The sequence below is a fragment of the Pelodiscus sinensis genome, chromosome 5 (assembly GCF_052426305.1).
Source record: "Pelodiscus sinensis isolate ZL-2025 chromosome 5, ASM5242630v1, whole genome shotgun sequence".
Lineage (NCBI taxonomy): Eukaryota > Metazoa > Chordata > Testudines > Trionychidae > Pelodiscus > Pelodiscus sinensis.
Window position 1 is genome coordinate 20,499,878 of NC_143056.1, and position 17,579 is coordinate 20,517,456.

At 44.0% G+C, this 17,579-nt stretch overlaps 1 protein-coding gene across 7 annotated transcripts in view; it reads right to left on the reverse strand.

Annotated features, from left to right (window-relative positions):
- The window catches only part of MARK3 (microtubule affinity regulating kinase 3), a 115,521-nt gene that overhangs the window by 42,066 nt on the left and 55,876 nt on the right, over positions 1–17,579 (reverse strand). For all 7 annotated transcript variants that reach the window (XM_089778343.1, XM_006130994.5, XM_006130993.5 and 4 more), the window contains 4 exons: positions 9,818–9,874; positions 8,674–8,910; positions 8,454–8,573; positions 6,826–6,925 (listed from right to left, as the gene is read on the reverse strand). In XM_089778343.1, the coding sequence (XP_089634469.1) occupies positions 6,826–6,925; positions 8,454–8,573; positions 8,674–8,910; positions 9,818–9,874 (514 nt within the window). The remainder of the gene's footprint in view (positions 1–6,825; positions 6,926–8,453; positions 8,574–8,673; positions 8,911–9,817; positions 9,875–17,579) is intronic.

A 17,579-nucleotide genomic window follows, 5' to 3' on the forward strand; every position in this document is an offset into this window, starting at 1 on the left:
GATAGGGCCATGTGGTGGGCGGCTGTCCTGTCATGCAGGGCCAGCTTCAGATATGAGCAAACTGGGCTCATGTCCAGGGCACCGTAGCCAAAGGATAGGGACAACTGGGCATGGGTGTTTCCGGGCTAAGGGGGCGAAGGGCAATGAGCAGGGGGGGCAGTATGGAAGGACATACTAGAAATGCAGGGTGGGATTGGGGGCATAGCTAGGAGGAAAGTGCAGGGGGTGGGATGAAGGGGGCAATGTGCATAAGTTAGTGGTAAAGGGTGCACAGGATGGGAATACAGGGATTGGGGAGCCTCTGCCTTTCCTCCTGGCTTTTGTCCCCCTTCTTCTGGTACTGCCCCTATTGGTCCACCCTTACAAAACCTTCTACCATATCTACATCACAGAAATGCTTCCTTTTGCAATAGTCTATGGAGGTATGTCGGACCATAGCCTGAGTGCCTGAAGAACAGTAGGCAGTATAACTTGAGAGTCCTGAAATAGGACAAGAAACAAAGAGTAACTCTCTCCACCAGCTCACTGGAGAAGCTCTGAATTAAATTTGGTGGCATCCCAAGGGCATTAAATGTAACATGTCTAAAGTGTGTGCGCACATATCACAAAGTAGATGCATCATACTGTCTCTGGGCAGCCTTGTTAATTTGAAAACAAGCAGTCCTGTGACGTCTTAGAGAGAAAAAAATATACAGTATCATGAGCTTTTGTGGGTAAACCCCACTTCATTGTCCACCTAATCTGATGAAAGGGAGATTTAATCCACAAAAGCTCATGATCAGGGCTCGCTGAGTGGCGGTGAGTGCTGCTCGCCAGCTGCGTGGTTCTGCGCTCTGTGCATGTGCAGATCGTTCTGCACATGTGCAGATCGCTCCGCATCGGCTCTTCCAGGGTGTAATCTATTCGCCACAGGTGAGTAGATTACACTATTTGTCGAACCCTGCTCATAATACTATCTTTTTTTTTGGTTAGTCTCTAAGGTGCCACAGGACTACTTGTTTTTAAAGTTACAGACTAACACAGCTACTCCTCTGAGACTTAAGAACTGCAGCTACAGAAGTGAAGAATAATAGGGTAAGCCATGTGTGAGCTAGTGCAGCATCATGCTAATTCCCTCATGGACTCTGCCTGAATCCTAGCCATGGATAGCTGCAAACTATTCCTGATGCAGGACCTCCAGATAGTTAGTCACAATGTGCGGAAGGATGCATTTTCCAGGTGACCTCTGTACAGTGCTTTTTTAGTTAAAAAAAAAAAAAAGAAAGGTACTGGTACTCCACGGGAAGAGTTGTTGAGCACTGACTGAAGTTGCTGGTCCTGCTTACTGGGCAGTACCGTCACAAAAAAAGCACTGCCTCTAACTAACTGGTCTATTCCACTCACAACTGTGGAGTTCAGTCATTATATATTTGAATACTTCAGCTGCAGACAATCCAGGTTTCCCTCCAGGAGCTAGGAATAATGTCTCCCTTTGCCATTAGGCACTAAAAGAATAGTTATATCTTCCAAAATATGAAAGGTCTGACAAGATATAAAGAGCCTTTTTCAATAAGGAGGCTATATAACCTGCACGTGCTCATATGGCAATTAGTTGAGAAATTTTTATGAAACAGAAAATAGATTATAATTTTAAACTTACCACTGAAATAATACAGTCAAGTGCCTGTGCACTCTGGCATAAAGTAAAGAATATTGTGTGTCATCCTTCATATAAATTTTTATTAATAGACATTCAAGCTTTGAAGAATGCTTATGAGTTGATCAAATCAGACATGCACTTGATTCATAAAAGCTTTAGCTCTGATTTATGTCTTGTGCGCAGAACAAGCATTCCAGGTAACTACACTTTCTAAATTGGCTATTTGTCTGTAATAAATAAAAAGAACGATCTAGAATTATACTGAATTGACTTCATCTCTGATCCAAAATAAAATAGTCCAGAGACACAAGGTGAATTGGGAGAAATATTCAATAAGCTGTCGTCTAGAAGTGCAATAGAGAGTGTATCCCACACAAGCTCAGAAATGTTTGTTAATTGGACTTTTGGACTTAGTTCCCTGAAAGGAAAGCAAGATTTAACTGAGGAGGAAGTCCATCTGGGGGAGAGGGCTATAAATGGAGCTCCTGCTAAGTTGTGCACCTGTGCACAAAAAATTCTTCCCCTGCCCACCGCCTGCTTTAGCAGGTGGCTGCTCCAGCAGGTGGGGCAAGCTGAGACGGCATGGTGAGGGAGCCACTGGGAGGGGGAGGGCAGGGCCTGCTGTGTACATATGGTGGGGAGACCTGCTCTGATAGCCAGGGCTGCCACGTGGCAGAGGCAAGGGGAGGCCCTGTTCTGGCACCTGGGGCCAGTACCAGACCTGCCACATAGCCGGGGGGAGAGGTCTGCTCCAGCGGCTGGGAACGGGTCATGATGCATGGCAAGGGAGAGGGCGGGGGGGTTCTGCTGCAGTGGACGGGAGGGGCAGGGTCTGCTCCAGCCGCTGAGAACAGGACCTGCCTCATGGTGGGAGGGATGTATCTGCTCTGGTGGCTGGGAACAGGACTTGCCACTTGGTGTGTGTGTGTGTGTGTGTGTGTGGGGGGGGGGGGGTGTCTACTCTGGCAGGAAGGAACAGGATATGCTGCCTGGCAGGGGGTTTCTACTCCAGCAGCCAGGAACGTGTGTGTGTTAATAAACTGGGTGCCACAGTGCACATGACCTCAATATTGGTGCACAAGACAAAACTCACTCTGCTCATGGATGGAAAATCTTAGAAGGGAACACTGATCCCAATGCCATTGATTGGACATCTTCAGTAGCAGGGCATAGCTGGGATACACGTTTACAGTTGGTGTCTTGTGGCAATGTCCGAATCTGTTTGGTGCTTACAAATCCTGATCCTCTCCATTCCTTCTCCACCATAGAATTTTGTAAGTTGAACTCCAAAGTAGAAGGGAAGATATTAATAGAGCATCCACAAGGACACACGCATCAAAGAACCTCAGTTACTGCATGAGGTGAGTAACCTTTTCTTCTTCAACTGATGTCCCTGTGCGTGCGCCAATCCAGGTGATTGTCAAGCAATGTCACTATGGTGGGGAGACGGGGACTTTGGAATGGAGTAATTGGTAGAAGCAGACAGTACTGCGTAGACTATAAAGTGTCTGTTGTGGCTTGTGGGACAATGGCATCGTGTTTATCAAATGTATGATGTGATGCCCATGTAAAGGCTTTCCTTATGTCAGAAAAAGTACATTGTGGAGAAATGCTGTGGAGATAGAGACAGTCCAAATGAAGTGATTCCCTCAGGGGCTTTGAGATTCTGAGCTTGATAGCTGGTCCTAATACAGTATAATATTCACTTGGATAAGCACTGCTTACAAACAACCATACTTTTGGATCAGTTGGCAATGGATAGGAAAAGTCTCAGCTTTTGCAGAATGGTTTAGTTCTGTTTAAGTAGAAGGCAAGTGCTTGTCTGACATCCAGCATTTGGAGTGTAGCTTCCTGGAGAGTTTGGGGTACAAGACAGGGAGATATACCGGCTCATTGAGGTGGAAAGGAGGTATCTTTGAAAGAAATTCAGGATGCGGTCACACACTGATATTGTCTTTGAAGAATATAGGGTACAGAAGGTCAGCCATTAGTGCACTATTTTACCTACCCTTTTCGCCAATGTGGTAACCTTAAGGAATGCTATCTTCATAGACTTGTGTAGGAGGGAGCAGGTGGCTAAAGGTTCAAAGGAGTTTTTCATAAGGCTTCAGAGGACTGTGGTTACACCCCATGTGGCTGTGGTGGGTTGTATCTCTGGGTAGAGGTTTTGGAATCTGTTAAGGAAGTGCTTCATGATAGGGTGAGTGAAAATGGAAAAGCCGACCAGTTTATCATGAAAAAAATTAATTGCCACAAGATGAACTCTGATGGAACTGAGTCCATTGTTCTTGAGGCTTAAAAGATAGTCCAGATCACTGGGGAGAGGAGTGTTGCTGGGTGTAATACTTTTCTCTGAGCATCATGTGGAGAATCATTTCCATTTATATAGGTAGGTACTGAAGGTGAAGTCTCACCTCTTATGCAGTAGTACATGTTTTACGTGCTCTGAAAAAGGTCAGCTTGTGTGCCTGGAATCATGGAGGAATCATTCCTTCATATGGAGCATCACCAACTGTGGATGAAAGATGAGTCCATTGCGCAAGGAGAAGCAATCCGGTCTTCTCATAAGAGTTATTGAAGAGCAGAACAACATTCGCAGCATGTAAGCATATGATGTCTGCCTGGACCATGCAGGAGTGACATGACCTTGGCTTTGTTGATTCTGATTTTGTGGCTGACTCTGAAGGAATCAGTGGGTGAGTGTAAGTGTCTCCTGCCATGGAATTGGGAACACATCTCCTAGGTATGCAGTCCCAATTCCCACACTGGAGCAGAATCGGTGACACTGAAGTTCTACCATGTAGTGAACAGGTCTACAGTTGGGGAACTCCAGAGTTGTGCCACTGTGGGGTTGAGCTACCATTCATGTTCGTGTGAAAAATGTCTGGTGAGGATGTCAGCAGTAGTGTTCTGGCAGCATGGGGGGTAGGAGGCAGAGATGTCTATGTGAAGTTGGATGCATCAGTTCTATAGCTTGGCAACCTCTGTGCATAGGGAGTGTGAGTGTGATTCCCCCATCTGTTGATGTAAAACATGCATACTGTATTATCAGTCAAGACACAAAACGTTCTGAGACTTATGAGAGGAAGAAAGTGAAGACGTGTATATGACTGCCATGAGTTCTAAGGAGGTTGATATACAGATGGGTCTCTGTTGAGGACCACCTGCCTTGTGCAGTGTACAGTCTAAGTGTGCTCCTCATTCTAAAGGAAAGTGTCTTATGAGCATCATTGCTGGAAGGATCTGGTAAAAGGGAATCATAGAATCAAAGATTACTAGAACTGGAAGAAACAAAAAACAGGACTATGTAGCACTTAAAAGACTAACAAGATGGTTGTCCCCCAGTGCAGGGAATTTAGACAGTGCGGGGTGGAGTTACTATCATATGGAGGCTGTGTTTGGCTGGTTTGCATACTGAGCTTAGCCAGCCCTGGAGACCCTTCATATAAAGTCTGGCACGGCGCACCATGTATGTGGTGGCCAGCACATCATCTAGAAGTTGTAGGCACATTCTGGCTTTTACCTGGGGCAGATAGAGACTGCTGATATGAGGTGTGTGATGGTGAGGAATCTGGCATTTGGGAGAGAGGAGCTGGCAATGGTCAAATCTAGGAGAGCTCCAATTACTTCTATTTGTTGAGCTGAAATGACAGTGGACTTTTGGATATTTATCTAGAGCACTAGAGTGTAGAAAAGAGAAATGGTAACTCAAGTGGCCAATTGAGTCTCCTCGTAAGACTGGCTTTTAATAAGGCAATTGTTGAGGTACAGAAAGAATTCAATTCCTCACTTGTGGAGGTGAGCTGTGAACACAGCAAGAGTCTTTGAAAACACTCTTGGTGTTGTGGTAAGTCCAAATGTGAGCACTCTATACTGGAAGTGCTCACGTTGCACTATAAAGCGGCAAATCTTCTGTGTGCTGGATGAATACATCTTAAAGGCTGAGAACCAATTGCTTTGTTCCAGTGTGTGTATTATTGTGCCCAAAGGGATCATCTTGAATCTTTGGGAGAGTTCCAATTTATTGAGTCATGGCAGATTAGGATGGGTTGCCATCCTCCATTTTTCTTTCAGGTCAGGAAATAGTGAGTAAAACCCTTTCCCTCAGTGTTGTGGAGGAACATGTTCCATGGCATCTAGCTGAAGAAGGTGAGTTACCTCTATTTGAAGAAGGCGCCTGTGAGAGAGGTCCCTTAAGAGGTATGGGGAAGGGGAAAGATAAGGGGTGTGGGTGAAATATAGGGGATAGAGTAGCTGGATTACACTATTTTGAGTACCCAGCAATCTTGTGAGACTTGTTGCCAAGTATGCAGGAATCTCTTGAGGCAGTGGCCAAATGGACAGGTGAATGTGGGTAAGGAGTGGCTACCCAGACCCTCAACCAAGCCTTCAAAATTGAGGATTGTTTTCCAGTGACTGGTTTAAGGTTGTTGCAATGGACACATTTGGCAGGAATGTGCAGCTCACCAAGACATATGTTGCAGAGGGCATGTCCATCTGAATGCAGCATGACATACTTGCAGGAGTTGCATTTTTTAAAACCAGGGAAGCCTAGCATGTTTTAAGGCTATCCTATGAGGTCATGCTTGAAGGAAGAGATTGAGAATGGAAAAAAAATATATTTTTAAATATAATTTTCCTGAGGGAAGGGGAGACTTGGATGTACTTTTTATGTAACATTCTATATTTACATAATTTATTCTATATTCTGAATTAGAAAAGAGGTGCAGAACTGTTCTAAGTTCTGTCTTCAGCAGAGGATGGCTGAAAAGGAACTGAGGGGATCGGGATGTGCATATGCCAAACAAATATAGACACTGCCACAAGACACCAATTGTACGCACGCGCACACACACACACACACACACACACACCCCCACCCCGCCCCCCGAACCGGGAACACACACACACACCCTCCCACCTCCCGCCCCCAGAACCGGGCACTACCACCAAGGATCTCCAATCAATGATGCCAAGATGCGCTGTCACCTGGAGTGGGACTCCCACAGGAACATGCTCAAAGAGCCACCTATTTTTTTTCTAACAATGGAACAAAACCTCTAAATGCAGGAATAATGTCAGTATTTAATTAGACATTGACGTTGTTTTTCAAATGCCTAACACACAGTACATAAACTCAAAACACTGTGTGTTAACTGCAGACATAGTGGAAAACACTGAATTACCTATTCTCTTCTGGTCCGAGATGTCTAGTTCTGGTTCAACGAAAGGTTTTAGCTCATCCTCTTCATGCCCTGCATTGATCCACCGGTCCTTCATGATTTGCTATAAAGATAGGTTGTTTGGTAACTATTTTCTTGTAAACAAAAGAAGACACTGAGAAGTCAAAGTCCTATCTATCAAAAACTTAACAGCATTGAAGAATTGAAGACAAGCAAACCCAGACTCTGGTTTAAAGTTCTAAGTCCTCTTCTAATTCTAGCCATCATTCTTTTCCAGAAAGTTCCACATAATTCCCAACTCATATTTGAAGATAGCCATCCTTATTACTGGTCCCCTTCCTCACCTTCCTGGATTGTGTTCCTAGACAGGCCACTTCCTATTAGCTGTATTCTAGGACAAAGGTTCAAGTTGACTACAAAGTATAGAGATTGGTTGCAGTGAGAGCTCAGGAAAGAGATCAGATAAAAACTTCTTCCAGACAAGAATCTGTATGCAGGAAACTATCCTCATCCAGGAAACCTTCACTGGTCTTTGTACACCAATGCACTCTTTCAGCCACAAAACTTCTAATAGACTTCTCTATCCTAAATATTACTCACTTGGGAACATGACAGTTCTCCAAGAGTTGAAGTAAAGCATAAAGTATTGACAAAGAATACAAAAGAAAGAAGCCAATAATATTAAGCACAAGTTTAAAAGCATTACAGTTAAGAAAATTCAAACAGATTTTAACCTGTCTCTAATGTTGAACTATTTAGGAAGTCACAGACTTTCATAGGAATGCACTAAAATGTAAAACATGCCTAGCCATAATGCCCTAATTTGAAGGGAAAAATCAGGAACTCCTCTTCATGTAAGTCTTCCTCCTATATATCATCAAGATATCTTACTGTAGAATTCTGTAGTACATTCTGAAAGCCCAAAACTACAGTTTACAAGAGTGACACTGTGGTGCTTTCAGTTAACTAAGGAAATAAAGATAAAGGTCAAGTTTTCAAAGATAGGTGCACTTTTCAAGTGACTTCCCAATGTAGGCAAAACATTTTTTATGTGCATGCAAATTAGGGTTGCTTGCACAAAATACCGATTTCTTCACACATGGATTTGCCCACCTAAACCAGATTAAATTAAATTAAAATTTTAAATTTAAAGTAAATTAATGGAGATTGCCTATCTCCTAGAACTAGAAGGGACCTTGACAGCAGGAACAAGTACCGTTCCTGACAAATTTTTGCCCCAAATCCCTAAATGGCCTCTGCAAGGATTGAACTCACAACCCTGGGTTTAGCAAGCCAATGCTCAAACCACTGAGCTATCTCCCCCAAGGCAAGATGTATGGCAAGAGTACTCATGTAAGTAGGCAACCATTTAAGAGCTTGGATTGGATTGCATATGCACAAAAGAAACTGTCTTCGCTGCAATTTTATCACATTTGTGTCAAAAACTCACCCAAAATGCAAATTAGAAACCTCGGGGCAGCAAATATTAACAGAAGTTAAATACATACTAATGGAGGGAAGGAGTGGTAACAAATATTGGTACAAACCAAGAATGGCAAATTAATTAAAATTAATTAATTAAATTGAATTATTTACTATTTTGTCTGAAAGCATTTTATTCATGCTATTACCTCTAGAGTGCCTCTTTTAGTTGGGTTTAGCACCAGAAAACGTTTGAGGAGGTTTTCACAGTCTGTTGACATGTAGAAAGGGATCCTATATTTTCCCCTTAGTACTCTTTCTCTCAGTTCCTTGGGAGAAAGGAAGCAAATTATTTAAAAAAGGCATAGTTTAAAATACTCTTCAATTGTTACAGCAGCCAGTATTATCGATAAAGTTTAAGTAATATACCTTTAAGTTCTGTCCATCAAAAGGAAGAGATCCGCTCACAAGAGTGTAAAGAATAACACCTAAACTCCAAACATCTACTTCAGGTCCATCATATTTCTTGCCTTGGAAGAGCTCTGGAGCAGCATATGGCGGGCTGCCACAAAATGTGTCCAGTTTATTTCCAACAGTAAACTCATTGCTAAAACCAAAGTCTGCTATTTTAATGTTCATATCTGCATCTAGCAATAGATTTTCAGCCTGGGAGGAAGAAAAGAAAAATATTGTATTATGTACATTTAAGGTTTTTCTACAAAAGCTATTCAAATCTGAGATTCATTCCAAAAGCCAAAAGTGTAAATAAATTTCTTTATTGAACATAGCTAAATATCTTCACAAAATTATTAATTTTCATATATATTTTATTATATATTTCATATATATTTCAGATATATTTTATCTAAGTTATTACCTTCAGATTTATGGCAACTGTTACACTAAATAAAGCTAGTCACATGTATCATCTCCTTGGCTACTTCACGGAAAATTATTTAGTATTTCTGTAACCGATAATGTTTCCATATAACAAGACAAAAATGAAACACTCAAATCCTACATTTTATATGATAACGCTTACGAAGTGTGTAGTATATAAAATCTTTCTTTTAGTATCAAGTAAAAATAAGATTTATGAAATATGTGAAACAGAAATGCAATCTTATACAATTATAGTACAAGAAACAGCACAAGTTCCCTGAAAATGCCACACCAACGTGCACCAAACCTAAGGAAAGCCACCTCATGATGGTGGGTTTTTTGTTTTGTCTAATACTGTAAATAAGAACCACCAAGCATTTTACATTTGTTACACAACTGTAATTTTTTATCATTACAAAACTGAGCTATATTTTAATTAGTGACCAAAAGGTCAGAAGCTCCACCAATGCCATCCAATTCATTACATTGAGACATATCCCATTTACTCCATCCCCATTTAAAAAAATAAACCTGCTCTATATTTAATATATTTTCATAGCATCTAAAACCTCCTGTGAGCCAAGGAAAAGATTTTAACTCTAAACCTTATAGGCAAAAAGAATACTAGACTTAGCTAATGAAATTACTGCCTACACGCTTCGGTAGGGTTTTGGTTTTTTTTTCTACTCACCTTCAGATCTCTATGTACAATATGCTTTTGATGGCAGTACTGCACTGCAGATACTATCTGGATAGAAAACAGGCCCAATTATATAAGTGACACCTCAAAGAAACAGATGTATAATCAGAAATTTCAATATTAGTTGCTAAAATTGACAAGTGCACATTCAGACTCACACAACCAACCATAATGGCCACCACATTCAGAATAAAGTCACTAAAAGCATAATTAAATGTAAGCTTATTTATTCAACCTATTGGCTTCTTTGGAGAACAATGAAATTCTCTGCATGGTTGATTCTAGAGGGAGGGGGGCTCACCTATTAAGGTTGTGGAAAAGTTTTCTCTGAGTGTCTTTACACATTCATAACTATCTGAAATTTTCTTTGCTGGACTGAAATTATCCAGTTTCTTCCTGAAGATTTTTTTGAGAGATACTTTGAGGGGAATGGTTGTTATTCAAGTAACAGCAACAACTTATTTGATAAGTTAGTTATGCAATCAAATTACTGTAGGTTTCTCCATCATGAGTCAAGCAAGGATCTGACTACATCCTACCTAATTTATTTTGCACTTTATGCTAGGAATTGCATAATAAAGAGGGCATGAAGGAACTCTGACTTAGATGTATATAATACAGTAATTTAATGATCACATATCTTAAATACAGAACATTTTTTCTGCAACTTGGCATGGAGGTTGATATAAGGTCATAGTGAATGACTTAAACGAGGCATTCATGGACAGTGGCATTTACAGAGTACTATTCTCCAAAATACGCTGTGACCAATATATGTAAAGCTGTAGAAAAAAATTATATATTACACTGTCTTATTTGACGCATCATACACTAATTTAGGGGCTGAAACAGTGAGATAGTTTAGAAAGGAAAGGAAAGGAAAGGAAAGGAGAAAGGAAAGGAGAAAGGAAAGGAAAAAGGAAAGGAGAAAAGGGTAGCCATGAGAAAGGGAAGCAGACTAACAACAGTATTTGATCTGAGGAAGTGGGTCTGGCCCACGAAAGCTCATCACCTAATAAACCATCTTGTTAAGTCTTTAAAGTGCTACATAGTCCTGTTTTTTGTTTCAGTATGGAGAAAAGGTACCCAAGTTCAATGAGGAACTATACCAAAAATGTTTTTATTTATAGTTTTCTCTGTGCTGGGTCCCTTTATTTTGTGGAAGTTTTGAGAGGCCTATACAGCTATAAATTTGCCTTTACATCTGCCCAAATTTAAATATCATTATGGACAGTATCAACAAATAGCCCTATTTCTAGAGTTATTCAGAGAAGAGGTAGAAATATTAACAAAAGCCACTTACGAACAACTAATGAAGCAGAGGAAGAGTAAAGGGGCAGGTGAGCTAACTAATCTGCTTGATTTCCAAAAGGCAAAAAACTTGGTTCCCCATTTCTACACTATATTTTTACATACATTTCACAAACTGGAGAATTTTTCTGCTGAGTTAGGATAAGAACAGACCAACCCAGAGGCCTGAGGGTAGATAATGGAACTAAATGATATGAGGAATCCAAATCATCTTTAAAGTACAAATATTTGCTCTGAGAGGCATAAAGGCAGCTGAAAATGCAAACTAAAAGAGCAAGGTTATATTTTTGGCATGTGCACCCTTTCATGCTTCACTTGTCAAGCATGCCTGATATGCATAAATAAACAAGCTATATACTGCAGCATAATCAGCCAATCAAAACTATTTCAAATTAGAGAAAAAACTTGGACAGCAAGAAAGCTGAGCATGTTCCAAAGTATTGTTCTTAGAATCACAGAATATTAGAGCTGGAAGGGACCTTGAGAGATCATCAAGTCCAGTCCCCTACCCTCATGGCAGGACCAAGCACAGACTATATCCTCCCTGATAGATGTCTGTCTAATGTGCTCTTAAATATCTCCAGTGATGGAGATTCCACAACCTCCCTAGGCAATTTATGCCAGTGTTTAATCATCTTGACAGTTAGGAAGTTTTTCGGGAGAATTCCGGGGGCCGAGGCTTTTTATACCGGGGATTGGCAAACCTATTCACAAACTTTTGGCAGAATGGTAACATTTTAGTTGCATATTTGGATAGTCACTGTTTGCATAATGAATATGCAAATAAAATGTTGCCTGTCTGCCAAAAGTTTGTGAATGGGTTTGCCAGTCCCCGGTATAAAAAAGGTTGGGAACCGCTGCCATGATGGAAAATGCTCACTCAAAAGGACTTTATGATTAGTAGGACATTCTAAAAGCTATTGTATACCTTCAATTTATTTTTTAATATTATGAACTCAGGATGTTAAGTACTGGGTAATTGACTAATCCAGCATTTCCCAAACTATGGGCCACGGCCTGGTACCGGGCCGCGGGAAAAAAATACTGGGCCTCACCATGCCTGGTGGCTGCCGGCAGGGCCAGCCTTAGGCCGATTTGGGCCCCGCGCCCCTGAACTCAGAAGTGCCGGCGAGTTACAGAGCTGGGGGCCCTGCTCCACCAATATGTGGAGCTGGGTCTCTCCCCCAGCTCTGCCTGGAGCAGGCCCAGGCCCCCACGCCAGCCCCCCCGCACGTCCTCCCACCCCGCCCCAGAGCATCCCCGCCGTGCGCGGCTCCTCCTCACCCATGTGCGGCGTTGCACGTGGGCGGGGAGGACGCCCGGGCGTGACGTGATATCACGGCCCGGGATTTTAAAACTCTTTGGAGGCAGGTGGCAGGGCCACGCTGCCTCCGGGGCCTGAGCGAGGCCTCTGGCCCCGCAGTGTGGAAGGCAGAAGGTAGGGAACGGGCTTGGGCGGCAGGGAAGGCACCAAGGGACAGGGTGCAGGAGAGAGAGACAAATGCCAGGGGGCCAAGTGCAGACAATGAGGGAAAGGGCAGGAGGGGAGGTGTCAGTGGGAGGGTGGACAGGGTGATGCTAGGAGAGGAGAGGGGAAGGGTATTGGGGGGCTGGAGGAGGAGGTGCTGGGAGAAGGCTTGAAAGAAGGGGTGGGCATGAGGAAGACCAGGATGGAGCAAGTCATGTGTGAGGGCACAGAGGGGAAGGAGGGGAATGGGGCAGAAAGTGGTGAGGGGGTGGGTATTAGGGAAAAAAGGGGGCAGGGGCAGTAAGGGAAGGGGGAGGCACCAGGAGGGTGCAGGGCTAAGGGAAGGTGCAGGTGCCAGGGGATTCTGGGGTGAGGAGGAGGGGAGAGCTGGCCACCGGAAGCAGCACTGGATGGGGGAATCAGGGCAGGATGAGGAGATTGGGAAGCTGGTGGAAATAGGGCTGCCAGGGGGTGCGAGGTTGGGGGCAGGGAGCTGGCCGGGGAAGATTGGGGGAGGGGAAGGAGGGAAGAGAGAAGCGGCCGCTGGAAGGAGGGCTGGATGCAGGCAGCGGGGCTGGCCAAAGGAGATTGGGAGGAGAAGCGGGGGAGAACTGGCTGCCCGGGAGGGGGTTGGGGGAAGTGGGGCTGGCCAGAGGCACGGCGGGAGGGAGCAGGGAGGAGGAATGAATCGGCCTGCGGGGAGTGGGACTGACCAGGCCATATGTAGATCTTGGGGCGCTACCCCCATTCCCTCCTCCTCACCGCAAAGCACAAAGCATGGGTTAGTCCGGCCCGGGGATTCTATTGTCCCCACACACACCCCTCAAGTAGTTGCGAACTGTCTGGCTGGTAGACACACTCATGCAGCCTGAGCACATTTACCAGCAAGGCAGTTCGAAACTACGAACTGATACATCTAGTAATAATACAACTTACCTAATGAGAAAATACCAGACATGTTATATGTCTGGTATTTTCTCAGTTTGTTTTTTATGTGTTTATATTTTTGGGCTGCAAAAAGCAGTACTGAAAAAAAAAAAGGGGTTCCAACTGAAGTAAAATGTTTGGGAAACCCTGGTATAACCAGCTTTCTGTCTGTCTTATAGTCCATTTATCCAATCCATATTCCTTAACTTGCTGGCAAGAATATTGTGGGTTACCATATCAAAAGCTTTGCTAAAGCTGGCACTGGGGGTTTTGGGAGGACCAGAAACTTATCTGAATATTCATCATTTGATTAATGAATATGCAAATAGACATTACCGGTCCTCCAAAAGTTCGTGAATGGATTTACTGGTCCCCGTGTCAAAAAGTTTGGGAACCCCTAGACTAATCGAATAGTCGAAGCATTTTGCATCGACTATTTGATTAGTCAATAGGGCGCCTCTGCCTTTGAAGTGCAGCAATAGCCCTAGGGTTGTTGCTACACTTCAAAGGCAAAAACGCTACGTAGAGCCCGGGGTCAGCTGGAGATTCTCCCACTGAACCCAGGCTTCGTGCCCCACTGCCTCTTTGAAACACCATGGGTCAGTGGGGGAGTCCCCCAGACAATCCGGGCTCCATGCGGAGCTGCCACTTTGAAATGCTGCAAGGAGCCCGACGCTGGGCTCCTCGCAGCGTTTCAATGCAGCAGCGCAGCACAGAATCTGGGGTCAGCTGGGGAGTCCCATAATATTGATCCTGGCTTCAGCTGTATGTTATCTCTTGTTTACTTTTAATTTCTCTCCATTTCTGTAGCTGCCCTTTCTGTATCCAGCTTATGTTGGAAGTAAAGCATTGCACATCTGTCCAATTTAAAAACTTGTCCAGAAGGGCAATTTCAGCATGAATCTAAAATCCTTGACCACAAATAATATTATTTCTTTGGTATGCATACTCTATGGCCCTAGGAGCAACAAGTCTTTGTTGCTAAGGATTTTAGATCCATGCTGAAGGGACATTCACCTGCCTAGTCTCAGGCTCCAAACTCGAGTCTAGTGGATTGGAGATAGTAGATTTTGTGGTGTTCTGGGATGGGGACAAAAATGAGGGCTCAGTACACAGGAGGAGGCTGCTATAGAGTGGATGGGGGGGTCTGGGCAAGAGGTAGGGTGTTGGAGTGGGCTGAGGGCAGGGAATCTGGGTAGAGCAGAGAGTGCAGGAGGGATCTGGAAGGGAGGAAGTGTACAGAAGAGGGCTGGGTATGGGCCCTGAAAGGAGGGGGGAAGGGTCCAGGTGAGGGTGAGGGCTTGGAGTCTGGAAGAGGGATGCAGGAGCAGGGTAGAGGGTGTGGTTGGGAGGGAGGGTACAGGAGCACACTGTAGGTATGGGAGTTTATTATAGAAATGCAGAAAAATAATTTTAAAAAAGACTTAAATAAGAGCCTTGATGACTTCTGGTTCACATTCCCTTTCAGAGAGTCAGTGGACTCGAAAAAAACAACCAAGATTGAAGAATAAACTGAACACAACATTGTAGGTGAAGTAACAAAATGAAGTAGGTGACAGAACATTTCCAAAAAGAATCTTCTGATTAAGAACAATAATGATAGCAATGAGGAAGAGTGAATATACTGGTGACCCATATTTGACAGCTGAAAATTAGTATTAGGCCTGCCAGCAGGGAGAAAATTCCCCCGATGCTTTTGAATCTTAGAAAAACTTGATTTAACTACTAGGTCTGAATTTGAAGGAAAACCTTTCAGATTTAGAAAAATGGTACAGTCCAGCATCTGAAATGGGAAATGACAATTGCAGAAGCTAGTATCATGTGATTGCGAGGTATATAGGGCAAAAGCAACACACAAAAATCCCTGAACTTAAAGGGGAGATTTTTCGATCTTTCTGAATCTAAGAATATGTGCCTGGAAAACAGTCTGTTAAAGAAAAACACACCGCAGGATTTTGTGAATGAGGGGCAGAAATGGTTCTTATTGCTTGCTAATCCATACACTATTCAAACAATAATGAATGTGGGATATGAACTCTGCCAGTCAGATCATGCAAAAGATTAAGAAGGATACTGAAAGGAGGATTCAAATGATGAGAGAAATAGTGCTTTCGTTACTGATTTTATTTTCACCGCCTCATAATGGGTTACACTGTCCTAAATAATACTGTTTGTTCTTCCTATTAGATTTTACTGCGACTATCACGTTTACAGGCAGTCCCCGAGTTACGCGGATCCGACTTATGTCGGATCCGCAGTTACGAACGGGATTTGCTACCCGTCTCCCTGGTCTGCTGAAGACAAGCAGACCAGGGAGACGGGAAGCAAAGCCTCTGAGGACGCCGGCAGCGGGACAGCCGCGGCGCGTCTGGGCTGTCCGCTGCCCGCGTGCTCTGCGGCTTTGCTCCACGTCTCCCCAGACCAGGGAAATGGGGAGCAAAGCTGGGGAGCACGCGGGCAGCGGACAGCCCAGACGCGCCGCAGCTGTCCCGCTGCCAGCGTCCTCAGAGGCTTTGCTCCCCGTCTCCCTGGTCTGCTGGTTTCCTGCTGGTTCCGCGGCTTTGCTCCCCGTTTCCCTGGTCTGCTGGAGACCAGCAGACCAGGGAGACGGGGAGCAAAGCCGCTGAGCATGCGGGCAGCAGGACAGCCGCAGCGCGTCTGGGCTGTCCCGCTGCCCCCGTGCTCCGCGGCTTTGCTCCGGACGCCTGTGGTACAGCAGCTGGGGCGCTGCCAGTTGGTCCCGTAGTGCTGCTCTGGGCGCTACTGGACCAACCCGGCACCACCCCAGCTGCTCTGTCCCAGGCGTCCTGATTCAGCCACTGCTGGTGAGTTTCAGCAGTGACTGAATCAGGACGCCTGGGGCAGAGCAGCTTGGGTGCTGCTGGGTTGCTCCAGTAGCGCCGAGGAGCGGCGCTACTGGAGCAACCCAGCAGCACCCAAGCTGCTCTGCCCCAGGCGTCCCCAAGTCAGCCGCTGCTGAAACTGACCAGCGCTGACTACAGGAAGCCCGAGGCAGAGTTGCTCTGCCCCGGGCTTCCTGGAATCAGCCGCTTATCAGTTTCAGCAGCAACTGACTTGGGGACCCCTGGGGTTCTTAAATTGAATCTGTATGTAAGAACTGGCGTCCAGATTCAGCCTGTTGAAACTGATCAGCGGCTGATTCCAGGAAGCCCGGGGCAGAGCAACTCTGCCTCGGGCTTCCTGTAGTCAGCCGCTGGTCAGTTTCAGCAGTGGCTGAATCTGGATGCCAGTTCCGACTTACATACAGATTCAACTTAAGAACAAACCTACAGTCCCTATCTTGTACGTAACCCAGGGACTGCCTGTATTTTAGTTAGGTTATTATTTGTATCCATTTAAACTTTTCTGCACATTACACACATTAAAATATCAGAAACAGCAAAAACAAAACAAAAAACCCAAATCCAGTTATTCGTACATTTCCACTAATTCCCAAACAACAAATAGTGGACATACTATTTTATTCAAGAACAGAGAAACATAAAGGTGTCTATTTCTATTACAAAATTTCCTTAACATAACTGCAATGTTAGCGCGTAAAATTATATGATCCCCTTCAACTGTTGGGCTTACTCTACTATCAGATTTTTTTTAAAAGTTAACTCCTGATTTTTTTTCTTATATCACTGTCCATAGATGCTGTGCCATAGAATAGATTAACAAAAGCTGGTAAGGAAAATAAAGAGTGTGGAATAACAGCACATTTGCAATAAATTGTCAGTTTATTATCCCATATTCATTATTGTTTATGATGTTATGTGTCAAAGTATTTCTGAAACACTGGCACAGGATTAAACAAAATCACATGTTATACTGCTGATATCCCTATCTTCGTAGTTATATATTTTAGCACTCTAGATTCACCTTCTATTGGCATTTATTAGTTTATCCCTGTTATTTAATGCAACAAAGTCAGAAATATAGAACATGCTTGAAAGCGTCATGGAAAACATTTGTTTTGCTCACCATCAGATATTTTTTTCCATGTGTTTTATTGCTAAAGTAGAGGAGGTGGATTTGTCAATC